Below are 21,266 nucleotides of genomic sequence, written 5' to 3'. Positions count from 1 at the left end.
ATGCATGGTCGAGTGTTTTCTTCTATTCCAGATCCAGATCTAGATACCGGGACTCAAACTCGTGCCCGGAGACTGGGTATTTGTGAAGAAATTTGTAAGGAAGCACTCCCTAGAGCCCAGATATGATGGTCCTTTCCAAGTTCTGTTGACCACAGCGACATCAGTCAAGCTAGCTGGCAAGAACACCTGGATACACGCCTCTCATTGCAAGAAGGTTCCAGCTCCCAACGAGGACACCTCAGAAGGAAAATGATGCTATATATCCTTTGCTTGTTGGGTCTAGGGGGGGCACAAGAGATTGCTATCACCCAACATGAAGGAGTAGTCACGTTTTGGTATAATTCATCCAATACTCATGTAGCTACCTTCTCCTTTGATTATTGTAATATTGTCAGCTGCCCCTCAACACATTGGCAATGTGTTCTATACAGCAACTCCGGTTTCAGGTCCACTTATATATGTGTAACGGATTCCTACTGGGGAAAGGAATGTGATTACTGGGGAGCAGTAGGATGGAACACAGGAACAGATTGGGGATACCGACCACAAAATGGTCTAGTAAGGAAAGACGGGATAGCAAAAGATTCTTGCCCAAATAGGTATCGCAATAGTTAGTATTTTTGTTTTGTTTGTGATTATTGTCTGCTGTGTTCTCCCATGTTTTAAAAAAGTTCATGACCAAAGCTGTTGACAATAGCACTCCTACCCTTTTTCTGCAGTCAGATAATGATACTCCACTCTTGGAAAATGGTCCATTTACTCCGTTACAGTCCCTCCCAGTTAAGTACAATAGTATAAATCCATAGGGACAGCATCTGACTTCCTTATGTGCAAAGTCTGTGGCAAGGGGGGTCATGGACAAGCCATGACTCGTCTAACGTACAGCACAAAAGAGTTCCCAGGCACATCTGGACAGATGAGTTAGTATACATCTAGGGACAGACTCAGAAATAGACATTTCTAGGGGGGACTGTGATGGATTGGATAAAATGCCTATTTCTTCATCTGTAATACTTTGCTATGATTCCTTACTCAAAATGGCTACCGCAGCTACCCCTCCCTTCAAGTAAGGAAGATGGCACCGAGGAATTCCCCTCAAATGCTGATGTGTCCAAAAAACCTGCAATAACAGGACCATAAACTGCAACAACAAGACCATACAAGGAAAAGACCCAACAAGAACCAATGAGATACTGACATGTGTATTTACACACAACCTTTAGACCTGAGAGAGCTCCTTTTGCATACAATTCCCCAATGCAGCCTCTATATATGAACGTGGTCTGTAGGAATAAAGTCAGACATTATCATACTGAACATGTGTCAGCGTGATCTTTTCTCAGTGCACGCATTACCTACGTAGGAAAATAATCTGGACGGGGACAGATACTCTGTAGATGTTTTCATCTGATCAAAATTATCCAATTCAACATACTCCTAAACCAGCGAGAAGTCTCAATAAGCGCAAGGTGGTCTTTAATTATTCTTAAAAAAGGAAAGACGCCCATATGACCGTATATGTAATTTTATCCACAATAAAATGCATGGAATCAATTCAAAGATGACAAAGTGGTACACCAAATGCGCACCCTATCACATTTGCCATCACTACACTAAGAAATTGGCGGAGCCCAAAAGTAAAAATAAATAATATCTATATCTATATCCAACTTACCTTGTTTGTTATTGCATCAAGTTCAATGATGCATCCAGGTCGAGCAGTAGACTGCTGGCTCACAATATTAAATACCTCTCCAATAAGTCTCTAAAACAAGATAAAGAACTGCTGTTCATCCTATATTCAACCACTAATGCTTAAAAATAGCAACGTTTTAAAGGATTATTAGACCGTATTGGCCCTGGTTCTTTGTAGGTTTTTAGAAGTTTTATTGGACCGCAATACGTCATATGAAGGACGGACATGTGATGAATAAAACTGGCAAAACCCTCACTTTTTAAAAATGGGTGACATGTTTGGCAAATGAAATTCAGTAGTTAACCGGTCACATTTTGTAGCCTTATTCATTTCAGTATGTTTGTTCTGAGCCTGCCCCATCACTTATTGTAGGCAAAATGTTCCAATAAGAAATTCAGCGGGCGATAAATCATACTTGCTGTAAATGTAACATTTATATGCTAGATTGTTTTTAACACTAAATTACTACTTGTTAAAGCTACAGTTTAGGCAATATCCTACATGTGTGTTTTTTTTTAATAAATGAGTTCTGTAGTAAGAAAAAATACTTTTAGCATTTTCTGTTTTGAAAAAAAAAAAACTACTTTGAAAGACCAATTTTCTTGTATTCTATTTTTTTTGTTTCAATTTTTTTTATTGTTTTTCAAAAGAATGACATCTTATAACAAGTTTTAACGAACATCTGCTACAACTTCAAACTTTACAGCAAAATGAAATAATAAACATTACAATACAACGTAAATCGCAATTTGTTGTCTTCATTTCTTACATATTTTAGCTTGTATTCTATTTTAACAAGCATGCTTGTTCCTATAGCAACGATTTACATTCCCCATATTTAAAGATGTCGCCAAACTTTGCCGATCAATAGACGGAGAACGATATGACCGGCAGCTATGCAGTTCTTTAGGTAATTAGAGATTGCCCACATGAAACAATTGAAGTAAAAAAATAAATTAAAAAAAAAAAGAGACTGAACTGCAGCTTTAAATCACACCAGGAATAACTGAACTGAGTTGTAAGAAATAGTGACAATTAATGAGCTAGGATAAATGATTACATTGAAATCTAAAGTCGTTTAATTGCATGTAGTTCAGATTTCAGTACAACTTACACAGGACTCAGGATCGGACAATTCATCCAGAAGCTTTCTGGCATCAACCACAGCTTGATACAATCTCAGACTTTTACCATCAGAAGCTACAAAGCAGGCACTAGCAGAATTGCAGTATGTACCTGAAGAAGAAATGTAAAGACATTAAAGACAATCTTTGTATTCTCTCAAGCGCATGCATTAGAATTAAGCAGAAGTCGATTCTTCATGGAACTTGCATGACAGAAGAGTCTTTGCTTGCACAGGAAAATTTACCAAATGTTACAACTTTGAGATATTGGTGCTTTAAAAAGAAGCAATCCAAGATAGTGAATTTTTTCTCAATACACGTACACACCTTAGATTGCCTCTTTATAAAAGGAAGAACCAGTATTTTAGGTGGAAGGAAGCCTACAGCCCCATCAGATAAGAGCTTAAATGTCAGCTCTTTGACAATCTACATAAAAAAAACAAAAAAAAACAAACCAAGACAAGTTTTACCCATAATACAAATATCCTATATCTAAAGAAGTGAAAGATTTTCATCCTATTTGAAATAACCAAATAAAAAGTGAAACTAATGCTTACATATGATCAGACACTCACCTAAACAATAACTTGGTATAAGAGTCGGAAGCCAGGCCACATTACAGAAGGCAGAAGTACGAAGGGAGTTAATTCGAGCCAACTCCGATACTCCTCCGCTGTATGACAAAGGTCCAATAGGATCGACACGCCACAAAATGAGTTCACTGTAAATAGCATTTGGGTCATGAAACGTCTGAGTTGCTGCATTTCTGAAATGTTGCCTAGGGAAGCCTTTCAAATTCTTCACAGGGTCTGTTAATTTGTCGTCTCTGTCTGACTCCCAGAAACTATCGGAGTCCGGCGTTACCAGCACATTATGATGAGATGATGTTAGCAGCAGTGGCAAGACAGAGTGGCAAGCCAGATCATTCAGGTGGAATCTGTGGCCACAATACCTAAATTTGTGAGACACAGTGAGCACGTTGGAAAACGAAGATTTATCTGCAAAAGTAACTGCCCACTGATTAAGGGATCCGTCTATGTGCTTGGACACCATCATCACTGTTGAGGCAGTAACATTTACATCTGGAAGGTCTTTTGCAGAACTTAGTGAATTTAAAGTGGGGATACTTGAAGCCAACTTCTCCTGTGGCAGGAGAGCAAAAGCAGTGTCATTCGTAGAGGTAGTACAAGCGTACATCATGATGTTCTTGCTCAGAGAGCTAGCATCTCCTAAAGGAAAAGCAACTGGAATCCGTGAGGAAAAGGAAACCTAAAAACAACCAAAGTTTGTCAGGTTAGACGAGGCGCCGCACGCAAAAAAAATAAAAAAAATTTAAAAAAAGGTAGGAACATAATTACAGCAAACAAGTTAGGAGAAAAAAAAATTAGATTGTAAAAAAACAAACCCCAAAGCGCTTGTTTACCACATCAAAGCAACATTGAACCCATTAAACATGTCACTATTCCCAAATCGCGTGCATGGCATGAGGTATAGACATTTTAACGCCTAAACCTTTCATTATGAAAATAAAAACAGTAGAAGTATACCTTCACTTGTCTAAAAATTCCTGGATTGTACTCATCCAAGTAATTCACATGCCACACTAGAAAGGTACCATCCAAAGGGTGTATAGTGAAAAGCATATCTGCATTCCTGTTCCACTCGGCGAGGAGAGATTCAATTTTCCGATCTAATAACACTGTGGGCAGAGGCAAGCTGGTATCCGGGGAGGCAGCGTCGGTGCTAAATTTTCTTTCGGCTTCCTCGTGCTCGGGTGACCCAGTCAAAGATCCTCCACCTTCTGGCTCACCTACAACACAGACCTTAAATCAATCCGTTTCAAAAGAAAAGAAAAAAGGAAAATGCAAAGCCGTCATGTGTAACTTTTATCTCTGCAGAATAAAGTAACAAGATGCGTTTATTTATTACAGCTCATGTTAATGTGACAAGAGCAAAGGCTCCTAATACAAGAATGACAGGATAAATAGGTCTGTTTATACCCCCGTACCAGCTTCACATTGCATAGCCAGCAACCAACCTCACACTGATGTGACCTAAAAGGTCGAAACAGCTGTCTGAGCAGCTTTACTGGCTATGCATCACCATCACAAATACAATTTCTGCGACAAAACACAAAGAAGTTTCACTTAAAATGCACATGCTCAGCACACACTTTTTTTTTTATTTGCACGAACAATTGATATTATAAGACAAGCTTTCGTGATCGCGCTGCGCTCTCTTCCTCAGGTCTGCAATTCTGATTTACTAAATATTCCATGAATTAAGCAGATGGAAAATAGAGAGTGTGTCCCAGCACAGGGAACACTATGCACTCTCGCTAAATAGTTTAAGGTGCCAACAGGGGTAATGGGCTAATTATAAGTATAGAACAAATAGCTTAATGCATAGGCATTATTAGGCTGTGGCCCCGCTGGCGCTGAGCGTGCGGTGCTTGCCGCTTTTACTTACATAAATCTATATTTGTAAGTCCCGCTCACGCGGTGCGCGCGGTCACACACGCTCACTCAAGCTTGGCGCTCGAGTAAACAAAATGTAACTTTCAAGCGCGCTCAACTTGCCCGCAACGTCCCAACCCCCCCCCCCCCCCGCGCGCATGTTTGCGAAATAGCGAGGACACCCGGCACTCATGCTTGGAGAGCTGTTGAGGTCACCGCTCAAGCATGAGCGCGGTCAGCGCCAGCGGGGCCGCAGCCTCAGGCTGCGTCCCCCGTGCCACGGACCGCGCTCATGCTTGCAAGTGGTGACGTCACCAACTCTCCAAGCATGAGCGTTGGACTGCCCTGCAACTTTTCCGGTAAGCACGAGCGGGGGAGGGGGGCGTGGCCTAAACAGTGACTGGCGCTGATTGGCTGAGGTCATGTGACCCCTCAGCGCGCCTCAAAGTCAATTTAATTTGTCTCGGCAAGCGCCTACGAGCGTACGTACCCACTCACAGGCGCGCCGCGTGGCCGGACAGACAAATTGATTGTGCCTACCGCGCCGAGCACCAAGTGCAGCGGCAGCGTGGACTCAGCTTTACTGATCTAGTCCTCAATACTAATAGGAATAGAGTGAAATCTCAATTTATGGACAAGCCCTATATAAGCACTGTTGATCTACTGTGGGAGGAGGGCAGGGGAGAGAGAATTTAGCCCATGCCATTTGTAACTGTAATTGCATTGTCTGTTTGTTCACCATGTGTGTATGCTTGCCCTATTTAGACATTTTAGTTCATCTATGTAGTAACAAAGGAGGGAGAGGGAGTAAGGGGTATGATTCCTTTTATTGGACCAACAAGTAATCGATATGTTACAGCCTCTCGAACCACTCGGGGTTCTTCATTAGGCATGGCAGAAACACAGCAACAAAATATAACATACAGTGTTTGTAAGAGGGATATCTGGTTGCAATGGATGTTGGAAATAAGAAGGTACAGACAGGTGGCCTAGTGTGATAATTAACAGTAGAGACATAAAAGGTTTCTCTCTATTGAAATGCAAAATGCAAAAGTAATTTAGACAGTAAGGAGACTTCAGGGTGGGGGGGGGGGAGTGGGATGGGACAGGGTATGTGTATAAATATAAATCTATAACTATATTTTTAATGTCTGGATATCTTTATAAAGAATGTTACTAGGAAAGTGTACACACAATATTATAATAATCTAAAATAATAATGTGTGATATATACACGTGTGTGTGTGTGTGTGTGTGTGTGTGCGCACACACACTTCGTTGCTCTTTATTATCTATTAATGTTCATTTTTAAGTTTATTTCACTTATTGCTACATTATGTCTATTTGTTGTGCAACATTTTGGGGTATGCTTTCCCTCTCCCCTTATGAATTAAGTAGCTGTAAAGACACCAGATAACAATTTAAGACAGAAGATGTGTAGGAGTCATGACAGAGGGGAATGGTAAATAAACAAACTCACTATCCCTTTCATCCATTTATTGCCCTGTTTGTTTATTTACCATACCCTCTGCTGTGACTCCTACACATCTTCTGGAGTCTTTACATCATCTACTTAATTCATGTTAAACTCCTGAATATTTTGAAAATCAGAATTGCTTGACCCAAGAAAGAGAGAACAGAACTCTCGAAAGCTTGTCCTGGAATTGATCGCCTAATACTGAAGTACTCCTTTACACTGCACAATGATAATTATTCAAGCAGAGTCAAAGTGGGAAAAATAAAAAAAAATCTATAAAAGCAAATATTTAACATGAATATAAATATAATCTCTAATAGTGAAAATGAATCTGGAATACATGAATAAATCCTCTTCCCAAAAAAAAAAAAAAAATACTATTAAAAAAAGTCATGTTAGCATCTGCCTTATAATTACAGTTTCTTAATAAAGTTATGTTTTTTGGTCATGGCAACAGGAACAATTGTGAACTTCAAATGAAAAAGGATGATTCACCAACCATTATTCAGCTTCATAACCAACCCATCCTCCTCCTCCTCCGCTTCATCTTCATCTTCGTCGTCTGTCTGGTGCTCAGCAATGGTTTTCAAGTACTGAATAAATAGTTCAATTGACGATGTAAAATGTAATTCCTTATTATTTAGCCAATGAACTACAAAGCCTCCAAAACCCTCCTCTAGATTAAACGCTGTTCCAGCCAAGACTGAAGGAATATCTGTTAGGAGAGACATTTAAAAAAAAAATTTAAGTAAAACTTTTCAGGTTCAAATTATTATTTTGGAAACGCATAAAAAGATATTCTGTGCTTTTTAGGGATTCATGTAAATTAGTTAAATACGACAATGTCAGCAAGGTTACGCAAAGTCTATGTCAGGAGTAGCCAACTCCAGTCCTCAAAGACTACCAACATGTCAGAATTTCAGGATATGTGTGTGTGTGTGTGTGTGTGTGTGTGTGTGTGTGTGTGTGTGTGTGTGTGTGTGTGTGTGTGTGTGTGTGTGTGTGTGTGTGATATATATATATATATATAGATATATATATATATATATATATATATATACATACATACATATACACACTATACGTAACAAATACTATGTAGTTAGGTGTACATATGGATCTTTAAAAATATGAATGAGAAAAGAGAGGCAAGTTCTGGCTTCACACCTGTGTTAGGGTTGATGCTCGCCGCTATGTGAAAGTGACACAGGGAATTCGCATGATGCGAGATGTGACGATGGACATCATGTTGGCTGAGCTGACTTGGTAGCAATTCCGTGTGAGCAGCAAGGACAGAAGACCTCCTTCTGCCCCTTCTCATATGCTTTAAATGATGAATTGTCTGGATTTGAGTGGAGGGGAAAAGAAGACAAGAAAAATGTCGAAAAAAGATGCATTTAATATGCAAATAAAAATGGCCATTGTAAATAGGCATGCAGGCAACTGGTTAAGGAGGTAGAACATATGTATACACACATATAAAAGCTGCAGACCAAGTAATAGTCCACATGTGCGTTTTTCTTAATAAATCAGTTCTGTACTATGAGAAAATACTTGTAGCATTTTTTTTAAACCACTCCGAATTACCTTTTTAATGTATAATGTAACAATCTTTTTTGTTTCTATAGCAACCATTTACAAAGTCACAGATACGGAGTGAATATTCCTCTGCAGCCAATTAGTGAACCCCAACCCGAGACGAATCTTCGCCGATCGATCACAGGAGAACAGACCAATCGGCAACTTAACTAATTACTCATCATTGTGTGGATTGTATTGTTGCACATATTAAGGGGGGGCGGGGAATACTTTTTAAAATGGCAGCTTGGACTGCAGCTTTAATGCGTATTTATATGTATATATACATACATACAACAAAAGACAGGGGAGCCCAATGCTACATCAAATTGACAAAACATATAATGGTAATAAGTATAAAGTTAAATACTTTAATAATAATATTATCTTGGTTATTTAGTTAAACCCTTTGGCCAAAGCGTCATAAGCCTGCATGCCAACGTCAAGGTATAACCAAATTTGCAGGTCCTAACACTACACTGTGAACCTTCCCTTTTACCTCTGTATGAGGGGAAATAACCGTAGTAGATCATGCCAATACAGCAAAGTGAAAAAAAAATCTCCCAAGTTAAAAAGGTTCTCTGGGAAGAGGGGCCTCCTACCTCCAAACAACTGTTGCCAGTTAGAAATAGAACACACACATTCCCAGCTAGCTCAAACCTTACCTTTACCGGTAAGTGTCTACGGTTTCGGGGCCTTGGGAATTGAAAATCACACGGTTCAGCTCTAGGGATCCCCTCATTCCCATTACAGAAAAGGGGGCCGGTTAAATGGGCGGGATTGTTGTATAAACGTTAGCCTGAATCTCACCTCAAGCGCATGCTCAATCTTGTCTTTCTGCCTCCCTGCATGAGATAGGCTGCTGCTGCTCGAGGTGCTCATCTCAATTATTTGACCACCAAGCAGACTATCCTCTGGCAGTAAGGTCTCCGCCCAGAGGCGACAAATGCCATCCTGACAGGAAGTAAGTAACACGTTGCACATGGACCCCCTGAAACAAAAAACGAGAGAAAGCCTGGTTTTACCAGTTTCAGTGACCGGTGATACATGTCGTGTTAAAATATGAACACTTTCATGCTAGGGTGTAACCAGTAATAGGAGAGCTCGCCTAGCTCAGCCAATAGTGATGCAATAGTAGGTAATCACTATTTGATTATTGATGGTGCAAAAAACAGGATAACGTATAAAGCAACCAAAGAGAGGGGGGGGGGGAGGGAGAAGCACTGTACAAGCATACCCCGCATTAACGTACGCAATGGGTCCAGAGCATGTATGTAAAGCGAAAATGTACTTCAAATGAAGCACTACCCTTTTTCCACTTATCGATGCATGTACTGTACTGCAATCATATACATGCATAACTGATGTAAATAACGCATTTGTAACAGGCTCTATAGTCTCCCCGCTTGCGCACAGCTTCGGTACAGGTAGGGAGCCGGTATTGCTGTTCAGGACGTGTTGACAGGCGCATGCATGAGCTGCCGTTTGCCTATTGGGCGCCACGTCCTTACACGCGAGTTAACTTAAAGTGAGTGTCAAAACGGGGTATGCCTGTATACTTTACTCAGACAATAATGGGTTAAATGGAGATGCAAAGCAATGCAGTAATGTTAATGTACATGAATGCAATGCTATTTGACCCATTTTTAAAGTGACCCGCATGCAGTACACATTTCAATAACCAACAGGTTAGTATATATTTTAGGGACTTTGTTTAATGACGACTGTGTGGACCAATGACCTCTCCAACAGAGGCCCAGATCCACAGACGGGTGTGACGCTTGAGCTCAACTCAGCTTCTATTTATATGAATGGGAGTAAATGAGTGCTAAAGCTTGGCACCATTTTGTGAAACTGCGACATGATGAGAGAGGTGGGGTAGCTCACAATCAACTTATGCATCCAGTTCCATGCAGGTTGATGCATCCTGGACTGGGCATTAGCCCCATTTATCACTTTTGAATATTTGACAAAGAAGCATGATTACACAACTTTCAATTCTTCTGGTGATGCGTTTACATATATCCTTTTTACCTGAGTGCTGCACAAAAATGGTATAACCTGGTAATCATGAATGAAATTCATTTTGCAGCTTCACCTGAAGATTGAGCACCGAGTTTGCCCACTGCCCAGTTACACACTTTTCTTAACCGCTTTGCAGCAAGGGGGAGCCTGTAGCAAGGCTCTTCCTGTATCCACGGTTTTCTGACGTAGGACATGGGTCCTCAAACTTTTTCATTGCTACCAAATCCCTTCAATATTAATAACTTTGTAAAAGACCGCCTTACTTACTCAGCTCTGTTTATACACATTGCATATTTTTAACAGACTGGATGCGGATGTAAATATTGGCCTTCAGCACTATATATTATATAGTATTAAATATTATATTTATAATCAGGCAGAGGTAGAAAAGCCACAGACAGCAGGGAACTGCTGCATGAAGTTTATTTCAAAAGGGTTTCCGAGACCACCATTAAAAAGACTATGGGTACAATCGGTGGACAGGGGCCCAGAATTTGAATACTCAGTTTTAGGCGAATGCTTTTTTTTTTTAAAATAATCTGTAAATGGGTCTGTCCTTTTATTTAAACGGTGTATCGTCGTGTGTGATGGAGACCACTGTAAGTACCAAACATGCATTTATCCATAGATATGTGCTTAAGTGTGCAATATGGGAGTAACATTCTGTAATTCTGTGTGTGTGTGTGTATATATATATATATATATATATATATATATACACACACACATACACACATCAGCAACCAAACTCAATATTAATTCCATGCCCCCCCCCCTCCCCCCTGCATTATAGCAGTTGTGTTCAAATCCAGTCCTCAAGCACCCAAACACATCAGGTTTTCAGGATATCCCAGTTTCAGCACAGGTGCTTCAATCAGAAGCACAGTCAAAGAATGAGCATCGGATTGAACAACTTGTGCTGAAGCAGGGATATCCTGAAAACCTGACCTGTTGAGGGCGAGGGGTGTGAGACTGGAGTTGAGCACCCCTGCGTTATAGGACAGTGTTGAAAGACAACAATATAATTATATTTCTCTTTCAGAAAGTTTATTTCAGCTGTGTCTTTTTTTTTGTTTAATTAATTTAATATATTTAAAAATATAGTATGCAATATATCACCTTTGTCTAACTGCAACGGACAGGCGGACACACAGAAAGAAGTATGAATATATTTAGTGAAGTAAAGATATTAAATGGAGATTCCAGAACCAAATGTAAAGCTATTAAAAGGGATGCGGTGTTAGGCATTTAAAAAAAAATTTTTTTTAAACAATGTGTTATGAGAAAACCCACAAATTCCTTTGGCAGAGTTGATACCTGTATTGACTAACTGCTGTTTATAGATGCAGGTTTTCAGTCGCTTCTTCAGAAATGTATTACAAGTGAAGGTGAAGTTCCTTGTATTTGAGAGGGGAGAAACAGGGTGTATAAATCCAATACATATATTTCTAGTGTGTGCAACACCTACTGCATGAAATAGCTGCTAAGAAGCCATGGGCATTAGATGTGGAAGTAACAGTTTATCTCAGAAAGAAAACAGGTTAGGTTCTTTGTTTTGGAGATGCATATTTGTTTATGAATAATGAATAAGTTGCTTCCTTCGATGCCGACTCACCCACTCGGGGTATAGTAGAGATTGTCCAATGCAGTATAAGTAAAAGCTCAGTGATAAATGCCCAACAGAAGAACATTATTTCTGTACTTAAAGCACCGATACACAAGCAGGATGGAAACTGCTACATGTTCACTCTCTCACCAAGTCACTGACCAACATATCCTTCTTACATTGCATACAGACTGACCACTCCCCTTAATCAGTACCAAGGCTAAACTTGTCTTTTTGGTATTTTCTCCTTATTGCTTTCATGTGTTAATTTGTGTTTATTGTATCTTTCCTTTCCTTTGATCAGTACAAAGGCTTTCATGTGTTCACTTGTGTCTTATGGTAACCAACCACCTTAAATGTCATGCCCTCGGTTTCGTCATCCCATTGTTTTAACATCAATCAGTAGGGGTCAGTATAATTGGAATTTATTGTTGTGTGTATGTGTTAGTGTGTGTGAATGTGCATTCATACACATATGCATACACATCACAAATGAATACATAATGCACAGCATGCTGATTGAACGCTCTCCTATCCGCACTGCATTTCTGATGCCCTTTTTATCAACCCCCACAGAAATAATTGAAAGCTTTTCTTATGTATGAATTGTTGCAACTACAAAAATGATATGATGGGATGCGATCAGAAATAATAATCTGGAAAGCTCATGAATAAGACTATCAATTATTGTCATCTTGGTCCATTACATAGGTGTAATTATCCAATTGTTGGCAGGTGTTAATATTTAATTGTATATAATAAGAACACAGTTTAGAGCTCTAAGAGATTTTAATCCAGTTAGAAAATGGATAAATGGATTTATTCTCTGTTATGGACATAACTATTCAGCTAAAATGACCATGTCCTTCTGTCAAACTATAAAGTGATCCAGGCACAACATACTTATACATAGGAAATATGATTTGCCACAGAGGCAATGCGTTACTTATCCCTCCAGCAGAAAGGGGTTTAAATAAGTAATACAATTACAATGTGTATGTTCTTACCTAGGCATAAACCTGCTTGTGTTTCTCCATGAGAAACAAGTCACAGTCCTAGGATGTGCTAGGTATACAAAGGAAAACTGGATGGCAGCTGAATTCCCTTTCTTTTCTTGACTTTCTTGAGGTAAAAAAGAGGATTTCCACCCAGTAAGAGGATACCAGACCTTCAGGAGACAGTCATCCTGTGCAGAGAAAGGAAGAACTATATTGGTATACAACGCATTCTGCTTTTGAACAGCTGAAAAAAAGAGCCCGCAAGTTGCCTCTGTGCACCAATACCATGGTATTAGTCATACAACTCATCATATTTATAGTGCATCTCTACCTCTGTTATCCAACAGCAAATAAGAAAGACTATCTTACACCTTCATTCAGTTTCAAAACGTTTTCAATGTTAAACCTGCAGCATCTTTTGAGACCCACCTCTTTCCATACCACACTGTGCTTCTGATGATTACTACCTACAGTACATGTTGCCGAGGAGAGGAAGAGAACCAGAAGAGACAATACTGGACTCCTATTTAAAGACATTGTTGTGGGCTTGTATCATAGCGAGCTTGAATTTTCAAGTACCTATTATTTAAGTAGCCAGAGGTAGGTCGACAGCATTTATCTCAAAAGTTGTAAAGATAATGTGAATAAACGATATACAAATAACACCCCAGTAGTAATTACAGCATGCAAAGAATAAAGGGATGAGTAAACAGAAGTAGTATGATCTCTCCTAAATCATACAGATTTTCTTGCATATTGTTCCAGACATGTTGCATTGCAAAATAACAAGTTATATAATGCATAATATGGGCATACACTCATGGGCTTGCTAGCGAGAGTGCGAGCTCCTACTGTGCCGTGCGGCTGTAGCACAAGTAATCCTTGCTCATAGTGCTGGCGGCGATGAGGGGGCATCACGAAACTGGTTCATCCTCATTGGCTGAACCAGCTCACGTGACGCTAACGTCATGCGGCAGCCACCCGAGAAGACAAAATGTACTGTCTCCCCAAAACGCTGCCGCGTCAACGCGCCTCTTCGCCTGCAGGTGCGCAGGCACTTGGCTAACTGCTATAGCCAATTACAAGTGTGCTTAACGTGCACGCACGTAGCAACACCGACACTATGACCTCGGACTAATGGTTACGGTGGGTCGCCGTGTTGGTCCTTTCTTCCATGTAATAACAAAGGAGGGAGAGGGAGGGACTAACTACCCGATGAAAGATCCTGAGAGGTTCGAAAGCTTGTAACATACCAACAACTTGTGGTTCAATAAAAAAAAAGGTATCACACCACCTACTCCCTCTCCCTCATTTGTTATTACTTCTAAAGGTTTGTCAAAATGAAATGTCAAGCTAAAGAAAAACATACAATAGAAAATAAAGGATTTGTAGAACATCAGCAGAAACAGAGGTGGCACCTGCTCAACCTATATAGAAGTGAAGGTAGGTGCACTAGGGTTAGGAACAAGAAATAGCAACAGAGTCCTAACCAGGAAGAACTTCCGGAGGTGGAGGACTGGGAGAACCCAACAGTGTGCACTCCGTTACCCAAATGCAGCATTGATCCCTAACTGAGATAGAATGGAGAGCTCAGTGGCCCTACACATGTGCTAATAGTTACCAGTGTACACAGGTGCCAGGGGTAATACCAGCATCAGTGTAACATGGATGAAAGTGAGAAAGTCCCCTAGTAATAACTGTTTGAGCAGTATGAATAGAACATACACATCTCTTTATTGTAACAGCAAATATTTAAAATAGTGTGGAGACACGAGATTCTGAGGTGAATAGTATCTAAAGTGATCAATAAAAGTACATTCCCAAGAGATATAGAGATCGCTACAAGCTGATGTCAGCTTGTTTGCAAGTTCTATGAGGTAACTCAAATCTGCAAGAGATAAGGAGTGACCCTCTGTCGGGCTGTATGCGGGACCGAATGGTTGTGAGATATTCCGTGACACAGCCTGATGGGTTTGTGCAAGATCAGAGCAGGGATGCATAAGTGGTTCGGATTAATGGCCTAACCTCGGAGTACACAGAACCGATTCCTACATTGTAGAGTTTATCAAGTTTTGCGACTATGGTACAGAAAGGCCAGTCCTGGGTCACATAGCACATTTGAGGACGAGGCAGGACTGTGCATGAACACATTCGATAGCAGTATAATTACTGAATTTGCATGTCTAATGCGTTTTTAAATTCCAACAGATATACTTAGAGCAGCGAATACTTACAGCAGCGATCCAAGCAAGCAAGTTTTTTTTTTGTTTTTTTAACAGTATTTAAGCAGAGTCTTCAGAGCTGGACACATTAATTTCAGCTTCGGGTACCCTCTGCTTCTGGAGCTACAGACCTCCACAGAGGGTGCCAGTAACCGCTCCGCTACTGGAGATCGCGTAATGGCAGAGTTTAAAAGCTCCCGTGTCCTGTTGGCCAATAAGAAGCCGTGGCATCATCCAGTGCGGCTTCCTATTTGACCACATGACCGGGCGCTTTAAAGTTTGGTCTGTATCTCCAGAAGCAGGCCGTACCCAGAGCTGAAATTGATGGGGTTCAGCTGCAGAGAGCCCCCTCTTCAACACCGTTAAATAAAAAAAATTACAATTGCGAAAAACTCACCTGCTTGGATTGCCTCTTCAAGACAGTCATGCAGAGACCTTGGGGCAGGAAGGGAATGGGAATCCTAGCAATAAGATTCTGATCATTTGATCTTTATGGCAGCCTCCACAGGAGAGAAAGGCGAACAGAAACAGGGAGAAGCTGGAGATTATAGCCAAAATTAGCCTCATCATTTTTACCCCTCAGTACTTCCTAATAAAAAATACTATACATCTTCAAGGATTAAGGCTTGGGCGATGCTTACAAAGCAACGAAAACACTGCACTCCCAGTAACATATTATATATTGGAGCAACAGCAAAGAACTTCGGCATGTAACATTCTCAACCAGCTTTGTTATTTTTCCCCACAGTTGAGGATAGGTTTCATAGTTTTACAAATTTAGACCCTAAAGTCAAAGTGAGAAGACTTTGTGTCTACTAATTAACAAAAAGGGATATGTAAACCGCCACACGGGTGGGTTTATTTTAGAGGACTAATTCTCCCGGGGTCAAGATGCAATGCAAGCACAGATGAGTCACATCCATGATGAAAGTGGAAACTAATTGTCATCTGAGACGGAGGCAGCAGAGACGCCTTCTAGCTGGAAGTCTCCAAATGATGCCATCTGTTGCTGCAACCTGATTATTTGACTGTATGATTTTCCAACATGCCTTCAATTTATGGAAGGGAAAAAAAAAAACCCCAAACAACTGAATGCGGCACTTTTAATCTGCGATTACAAATCTTGGAGGGGGGTGGGGGGGATGAAATGTCACCTTGTTGAAATGTTGCTTTGTTTTTCTATGGTAAGCCATAGCAACATATATAATCAAAATATGGATTTAAGGTAAAAGGAGTTTGTACACAAGCACACAAAGATATTGCATGAGTGCACAGAAAAAAAAAAGTGGCAATTGTCGCAGGTTGTATATAGTTAAATAGTAGACATATGCCCATGCTTTTTGCAAGGCTGTATTACCTTGAATTGCATCAGTGACAGAAAGACCTTTATATTTCCATTGCACGATTTTCAAGTTAATAATACATCTATTAACAAGCATATTAATGCTTTCGACATGATCAAAGTGGTTTTTTTTTAATTGCATAGCTGAAATAGAATGAAAGTACTGCACGGTTCTGTTTATTTTGCTGTATGCTGTCTAATCCCTGGTCAGTGCCCTGTGCAGTCACTCACGCTAGTAACAAATAATGAACAGATCATGCTGAAAGCAAAGAAAAAAAGAGAAACAAACAAAACAGCATGACATATTTTCTTTGAAAGGGATAAAATAGACAGACACAAACTGGTCTGCCTGTGCAGGGGTTAAAGTGTGTGTGTGTGTGTGTGTGTGTGTGTGTGTGTGTGTGTGTGTGTGTGTGTGTGTGTTTTATATGCAGGTGCATTAAACCATAATTATTTATTTTTAAAGAAGACTTGCCTTCGCTGCTGTTCCAAAATATTCACCATCTGGGGACCATTTCATCAAATGAACAGACACTGCAGTCCTGTGCAGAAAAAATAAAAACATTGTAAAATATTCATATCATCGTGCCGCTATTTTCTCTTGTATGTAAAGTAGCTTAATAAATAAGGTGGAAGGGTTTGGCATGGTTATGTATTAATATTATTTATGTTACTTTGAATTTTTGTCGCTAACTTCACAAAATATTGTAAACAATATATTCTGGATGAAAAAAAAAAAAAAAACACATTTGTGGAAAATGCACGCTACATTATCATATAAGCTCAATTTGAATGTGCCTCATGAATATGTATTAAGCTGATAATGGTGAAAGGATTCCTAAAATGAAATGATTAAGTCAGAACGCATTAGGATTCAACCATTTAACAAACTCCACATATTTTTTTATAGCGTTTTGACAAATCAAACTACTGGACGATTAACGAATCAAGAATGTGAGGACTATGATAAAAATGGATAATACGAATTGCACTGAAAACGCATATTCCCTGCCTTTACCCATTTAAGAATGGTTTCTCTAAGCAATACCACCACCCAGGATGGGCTTGGTGCACCCATAGGCCAAAAGGGACTGGTGCGGCCAGAAGGCTGGGCTTGGTGCGTCCCGAAAGGCCGGACTTGGATCGTTCATAGACAGGGCTTTGACGTGGCTATAAGAGTGGCTGGCCAGCAGTCTCAAAGTTTTGATAATGTTATGTGCATTTTAGAAGAAAGAAAGCTGTGACCATTTGTATCCACGGCAACAGAATGTCCGACTCCATTATTATAACACTCCTGGCTGACACTGTCTCTCTTTCGCATGTAATGTCCCATAAGAAATTATTGTTGACTGTCGAGCTGTCATTTTAGATTTTATACAGAACCGCTGTAAAATGTCGAAAACAAATTGTTTCTTCTCAACTTACTTGCATTTCCAGATACAGTTCCAGTCATTCAGACAAGGCTGCACTTTATCCTCTGTGGTGTGACAGTCCATATATTCTTCTTCATCCTCTTCTAGAATGTCGCTTGAAGGAGGTGCCCATAATTGTAAGTAATCTGTGGCTGTCAACAGTCTGTTACCTGCAAGTGGGCCCATATTATTTACAAAAAAACAGAAAACAACCAATTATAAAAAAAATAAAAATAAATTATTGTTGCTATCAAGTTCTTTGTTATGATGTCACATGCAGCATTATTTAAGATAGACAGACTTCATAAGATGGCAAACATATTACAATAACAAATGTAACAATTATGTTTTAAATGTGGTATTTATATGCCTTGCTCCATTAAACATTGCTTATTTCTCTTAATAGAAGATTATCCAAAAATGATGTGTTTACCTTGAGGATCCCATGCTAAGTTGTAGGTCACGGAACTGAGGAAAAATTGCCCTGTTCTGAGCCATTGATGTTTTAGTTGCTGTAAGAAAGAAAGAAAGAAAAAAAAAAATATATATATATATATTTTTATAAATAACTTCCAGGTCAGGACACATGACCAATTTTAAACACTTTGCCAACACTGGTGGGCTATTCATTTCTTAGGGAAGCCATCTGCTTCAACATTTTCTCAAACCGGTACAACAAATCAAGCGATCGTACTTCTATTTAGGCAAACAAAGACTTCAATGAAAATGAGAACAGGGTAGGAATTTAGCACTTACACTGTTTCGCTTGTGAGAGTTTATACCAAGTGGTTCAAATATGCAAACTGTATTTCCATATGATGCTGCAATCTGAAACAAACGACATCATTTGTTAGACGTGCAAAGAATGTTGCAGGTTTTAGATTGTGTAGCATAAACATTTAAATATGTTTTATGACCATCAATGAACATTACAAGTGCAGGCACACAAGTAGGCCTTATGTTATTCAGTGACTGTCCTGCTTTTTTGTTTTTTACTTGTGTCTATGGAAGATAGAGTCTCTCTAGACAAGCGACCGCTGAAATATCTGTGGCACTCTGGAACACCATCAAAAAGGTTGCAATTAAATACATCCCTTGCAATATTAGCATGTGCCAGCTTTTTCATCGGTATAACAATTTGTGATGTTCCAATTTGGATCGTAATTTACAATGAAAACAGAAAAGTGCTTGTGTATATAAATTGAATTACCAAAGATGTAAACTTAGAAAAAGCATATTATACAAATTGGATAATTTAGCAATGATCTGCAGTGCACAACAGAGCTATTTTTTTTTTTTAACATTATCAGTGTCTATCAGAAGCATATTCAGTTTCATACTTAACTTTTGCATTAAGTAATAATATTGTTAACCAGGATCTCTGAATTAGTTTGGGCATCATTGACTAAGAATGCATTGCTCTAATATTTCAGAATAACTTCGAACAAAGTCTGGAAACCGCTTTAAGAAAAGCGTGGTTAATAGTAACAGAATTGAAACTGACTTTATTAAGGAAGTAAAGAACAAAGCAATACTTTAAAAAAAAAAAAAAAAAAAACACAGAAGGTAACAATGTAGCCAAACAGCTTTAACCACATTTGCAATACAAACAATATTACGTAGATTAGGCCTCTGCAGCTCACAAATAAAAAGCTGAATTTTACATAAAAATGTTACTGCATTTTAGACGGAGTCCCCGCTGGTGTGCGCGGGGAGGGGGCGAGGGAGCGCAATTGCGGGCTATCTGAACAAGCGGGAAAGTATAAAAAAATGTATTTACAAAAGCACCGAGCGTGTGTGCCCCGGAACACACACACACACACACACACACACAAGAAACCGCGCCAAGCGCCGCCCGCTTAGCACCAGCGGGGACTCAGCCTTATTCAGCAGAAGTGTGATCCAGCACAACATTTCACTGGATAGAGTACCTTCGTCAGGTGGGGGTGGCCAACCAATGCCTAACCAAGAGGATAGAAATAAATATACCAACATGTAGGGGGTGACCAACCAATGCCTGCCAAGAGGCTATAAATATACCAACATGTAGGGGGTGACCAACCAATGCCTGCCAAGAGGCTATAAATATACCAACATGTAGGGGGTGACCAACCAATGCCTAACCAAGAGGCTATAAATAAATATACCAACATGTAGTGCAGAGGTCTAGTAGCAGTACATGTCCTGGAGAAGTGTAAGTTTGTTGCAGGTTGTAATACCCGTTAATGGATTAACAAGAAAGTTCATGTTTATTTATAAAAATGTTTTACCAGGAAGTAATACATTGAGGGTTATCTCTCGTTTTCACGTATGTCCTGGGCACAGAGTTATAACAATACATGGCTACATTAAATGAACTGGGTTCCATGTGCACTGGAGGAGGAAATTTGTAAGGCATTCAAAGCTTGTTGAACAACCTGCTATACAACAGTTATAGACCAATTACAAAACAGAGTTCTTACCCGGCCTTGTTGCTGGGAACACTCCACACAGCTAACCTGGATGTTTCCATGTTTAGCACCAGGAATGATCTGCACACACTCAAAATCATCTGCTAGAATGACAATGTCACAGCCTGATCCGTAGGCCTGAGAAGAAGAAAAAAATACAATAATTGAAGTAGTGAATACAATATAAAGGTTACTGAAATAAGGAGGATCAAGCACTAACTTACAGCTACCCAACTTACTTTCCTCAACATAATTAAATAGAGCAAAGCCAAGTGAACAGCAAGAGGATGGGATCCATATACTACTTACACAAAGTTAAATCAGACAAATTAAATATTTTTTGGGGGAAATTAAGAATTTTTTTTTCAACAGGGCAACTGAATTGAGAAGTGCCCGTCAATCAAGTTTACTCAACTGGTTGCTTATAATGTTCATGTTGGAGAGAGTGAGGGAGAACGAGAGTATCTTATTTGACTAGAATCCCTGATGACTTGTATACTTCACCATACACAACTTCATACATGTGCAGAGATACCTGTGCACAAAGCTGAACAAACCGGAAATACCCAAGAAATACACCAAGTCATTTGAATACACTTTCCATACCCAAATTCGCATACATCCCAGGTATCTCAGGTGTGTTCCTTTTTGTGCACAGGTGTATCTGCATGTATTGTATAGAAGGTGTGTTTGGGAAGATATACATGTCACGTGGGATTCTAATAGAATAAGTCTCAGTATTGCTCTCTCTGTGATGCTAGTTGGAGTGCCTCTTTTGCACCAATGGCCAGACAAATTGAGCCATACCTTATTTCAATGATCAACATTGGGTTAATGGTGTCGTTCTTTGTAGTGGTTCGACATTAAGATGAACCCAATG

At 39.6% G+C, this 21,266-nt stretch overlaps 1 protein-coding gene across 5 annotated transcripts in view; it reads right to left on the bottom strand.

Annotated features, from left to right (window-relative positions):
* Positions 1 to 21,266, bottom strand: part of DMXL2 (Dmx like 2) — a 78,670-nt gene that overhangs the window by 40,234 nt on the left and 17,170 nt on the right. For 4 of the 5 annotated variants that reach the window (XM_075575669.1, XM_075575670.1, XM_075575671.1 and 1 more), the window contains exons 2-14: positions 20,399 to 20,524; positions 18,693 to 18,764; positions 18,370 to 18,448; positions 17,950 to 18,106; positions 17,000 to 17,066; positions 12,970 to 13,148; positions 9,142 to 9,322; positions 7,921 to 8,095; positions 7,253 to 7,468; positions 4,368 to 4,630; positions 3,396 to 4,089; positions 2,811 to 2,932; positions 1,676 to 1,765 (exon numbers count right to left, since the gene is read on the bottom strand). In XM_075575669.1, coding sequence (XP_075431784.1) covers positions 1,676 to 1,765; positions 2,811 to 2,932; positions 3,396 to 4,089; positions 4,368 to 4,630; positions 7,253 to 7,468; positions 7,921 to 8,095; positions 9,142 to 9,322; positions 12,970 to 13,148; positions 17,000 to 17,066; positions 17,950 to 18,106; positions 18,370 to 18,448; positions 18,693 to 18,764; positions 20,399 to 20,524 — 2,421 coding nt within the window. Of the gene's footprint in view, positions 1 to 1,675; positions 1,766 to 2,810; positions 2,933 to 3,395; positions 4,090 to 4,367; positions 4,631 to 7,252; positions 7,469 to 7,920; positions 8,096 to 9,141; positions 9,323 to 11,673; positions 11,838 to 12,969; positions 13,149 to 16,999; positions 17,067 to 17,949; positions 18,107 to 18,369; positions 18,449 to 18,692; positions 18,765 to 20,398; positions 20,525 to 21,266 lie in introns of those variants that run through there. The other variant, XM_075575673.1, reaches the window with a different exon arrangement.

This window comes from Ascaphus truei, chromosome 18 (genome assembly GCF_040206685.1).
Source record: "Ascaphus truei isolate aAscTru1 chromosome 18, aAscTru1.hap1, whole genome shotgun sequence".
In the NCBI taxonomy this organism is placed as follows: Eukaryota; Metazoa; Chordata; class Amphibia; order Anura; family Ascaphidae; genus Ascaphus; species Ascaphus truei.
Note: the sequence above shows the minus strand (reverse complement) of the source record. Positions and strands in the feature narration are given on the sequence as shown.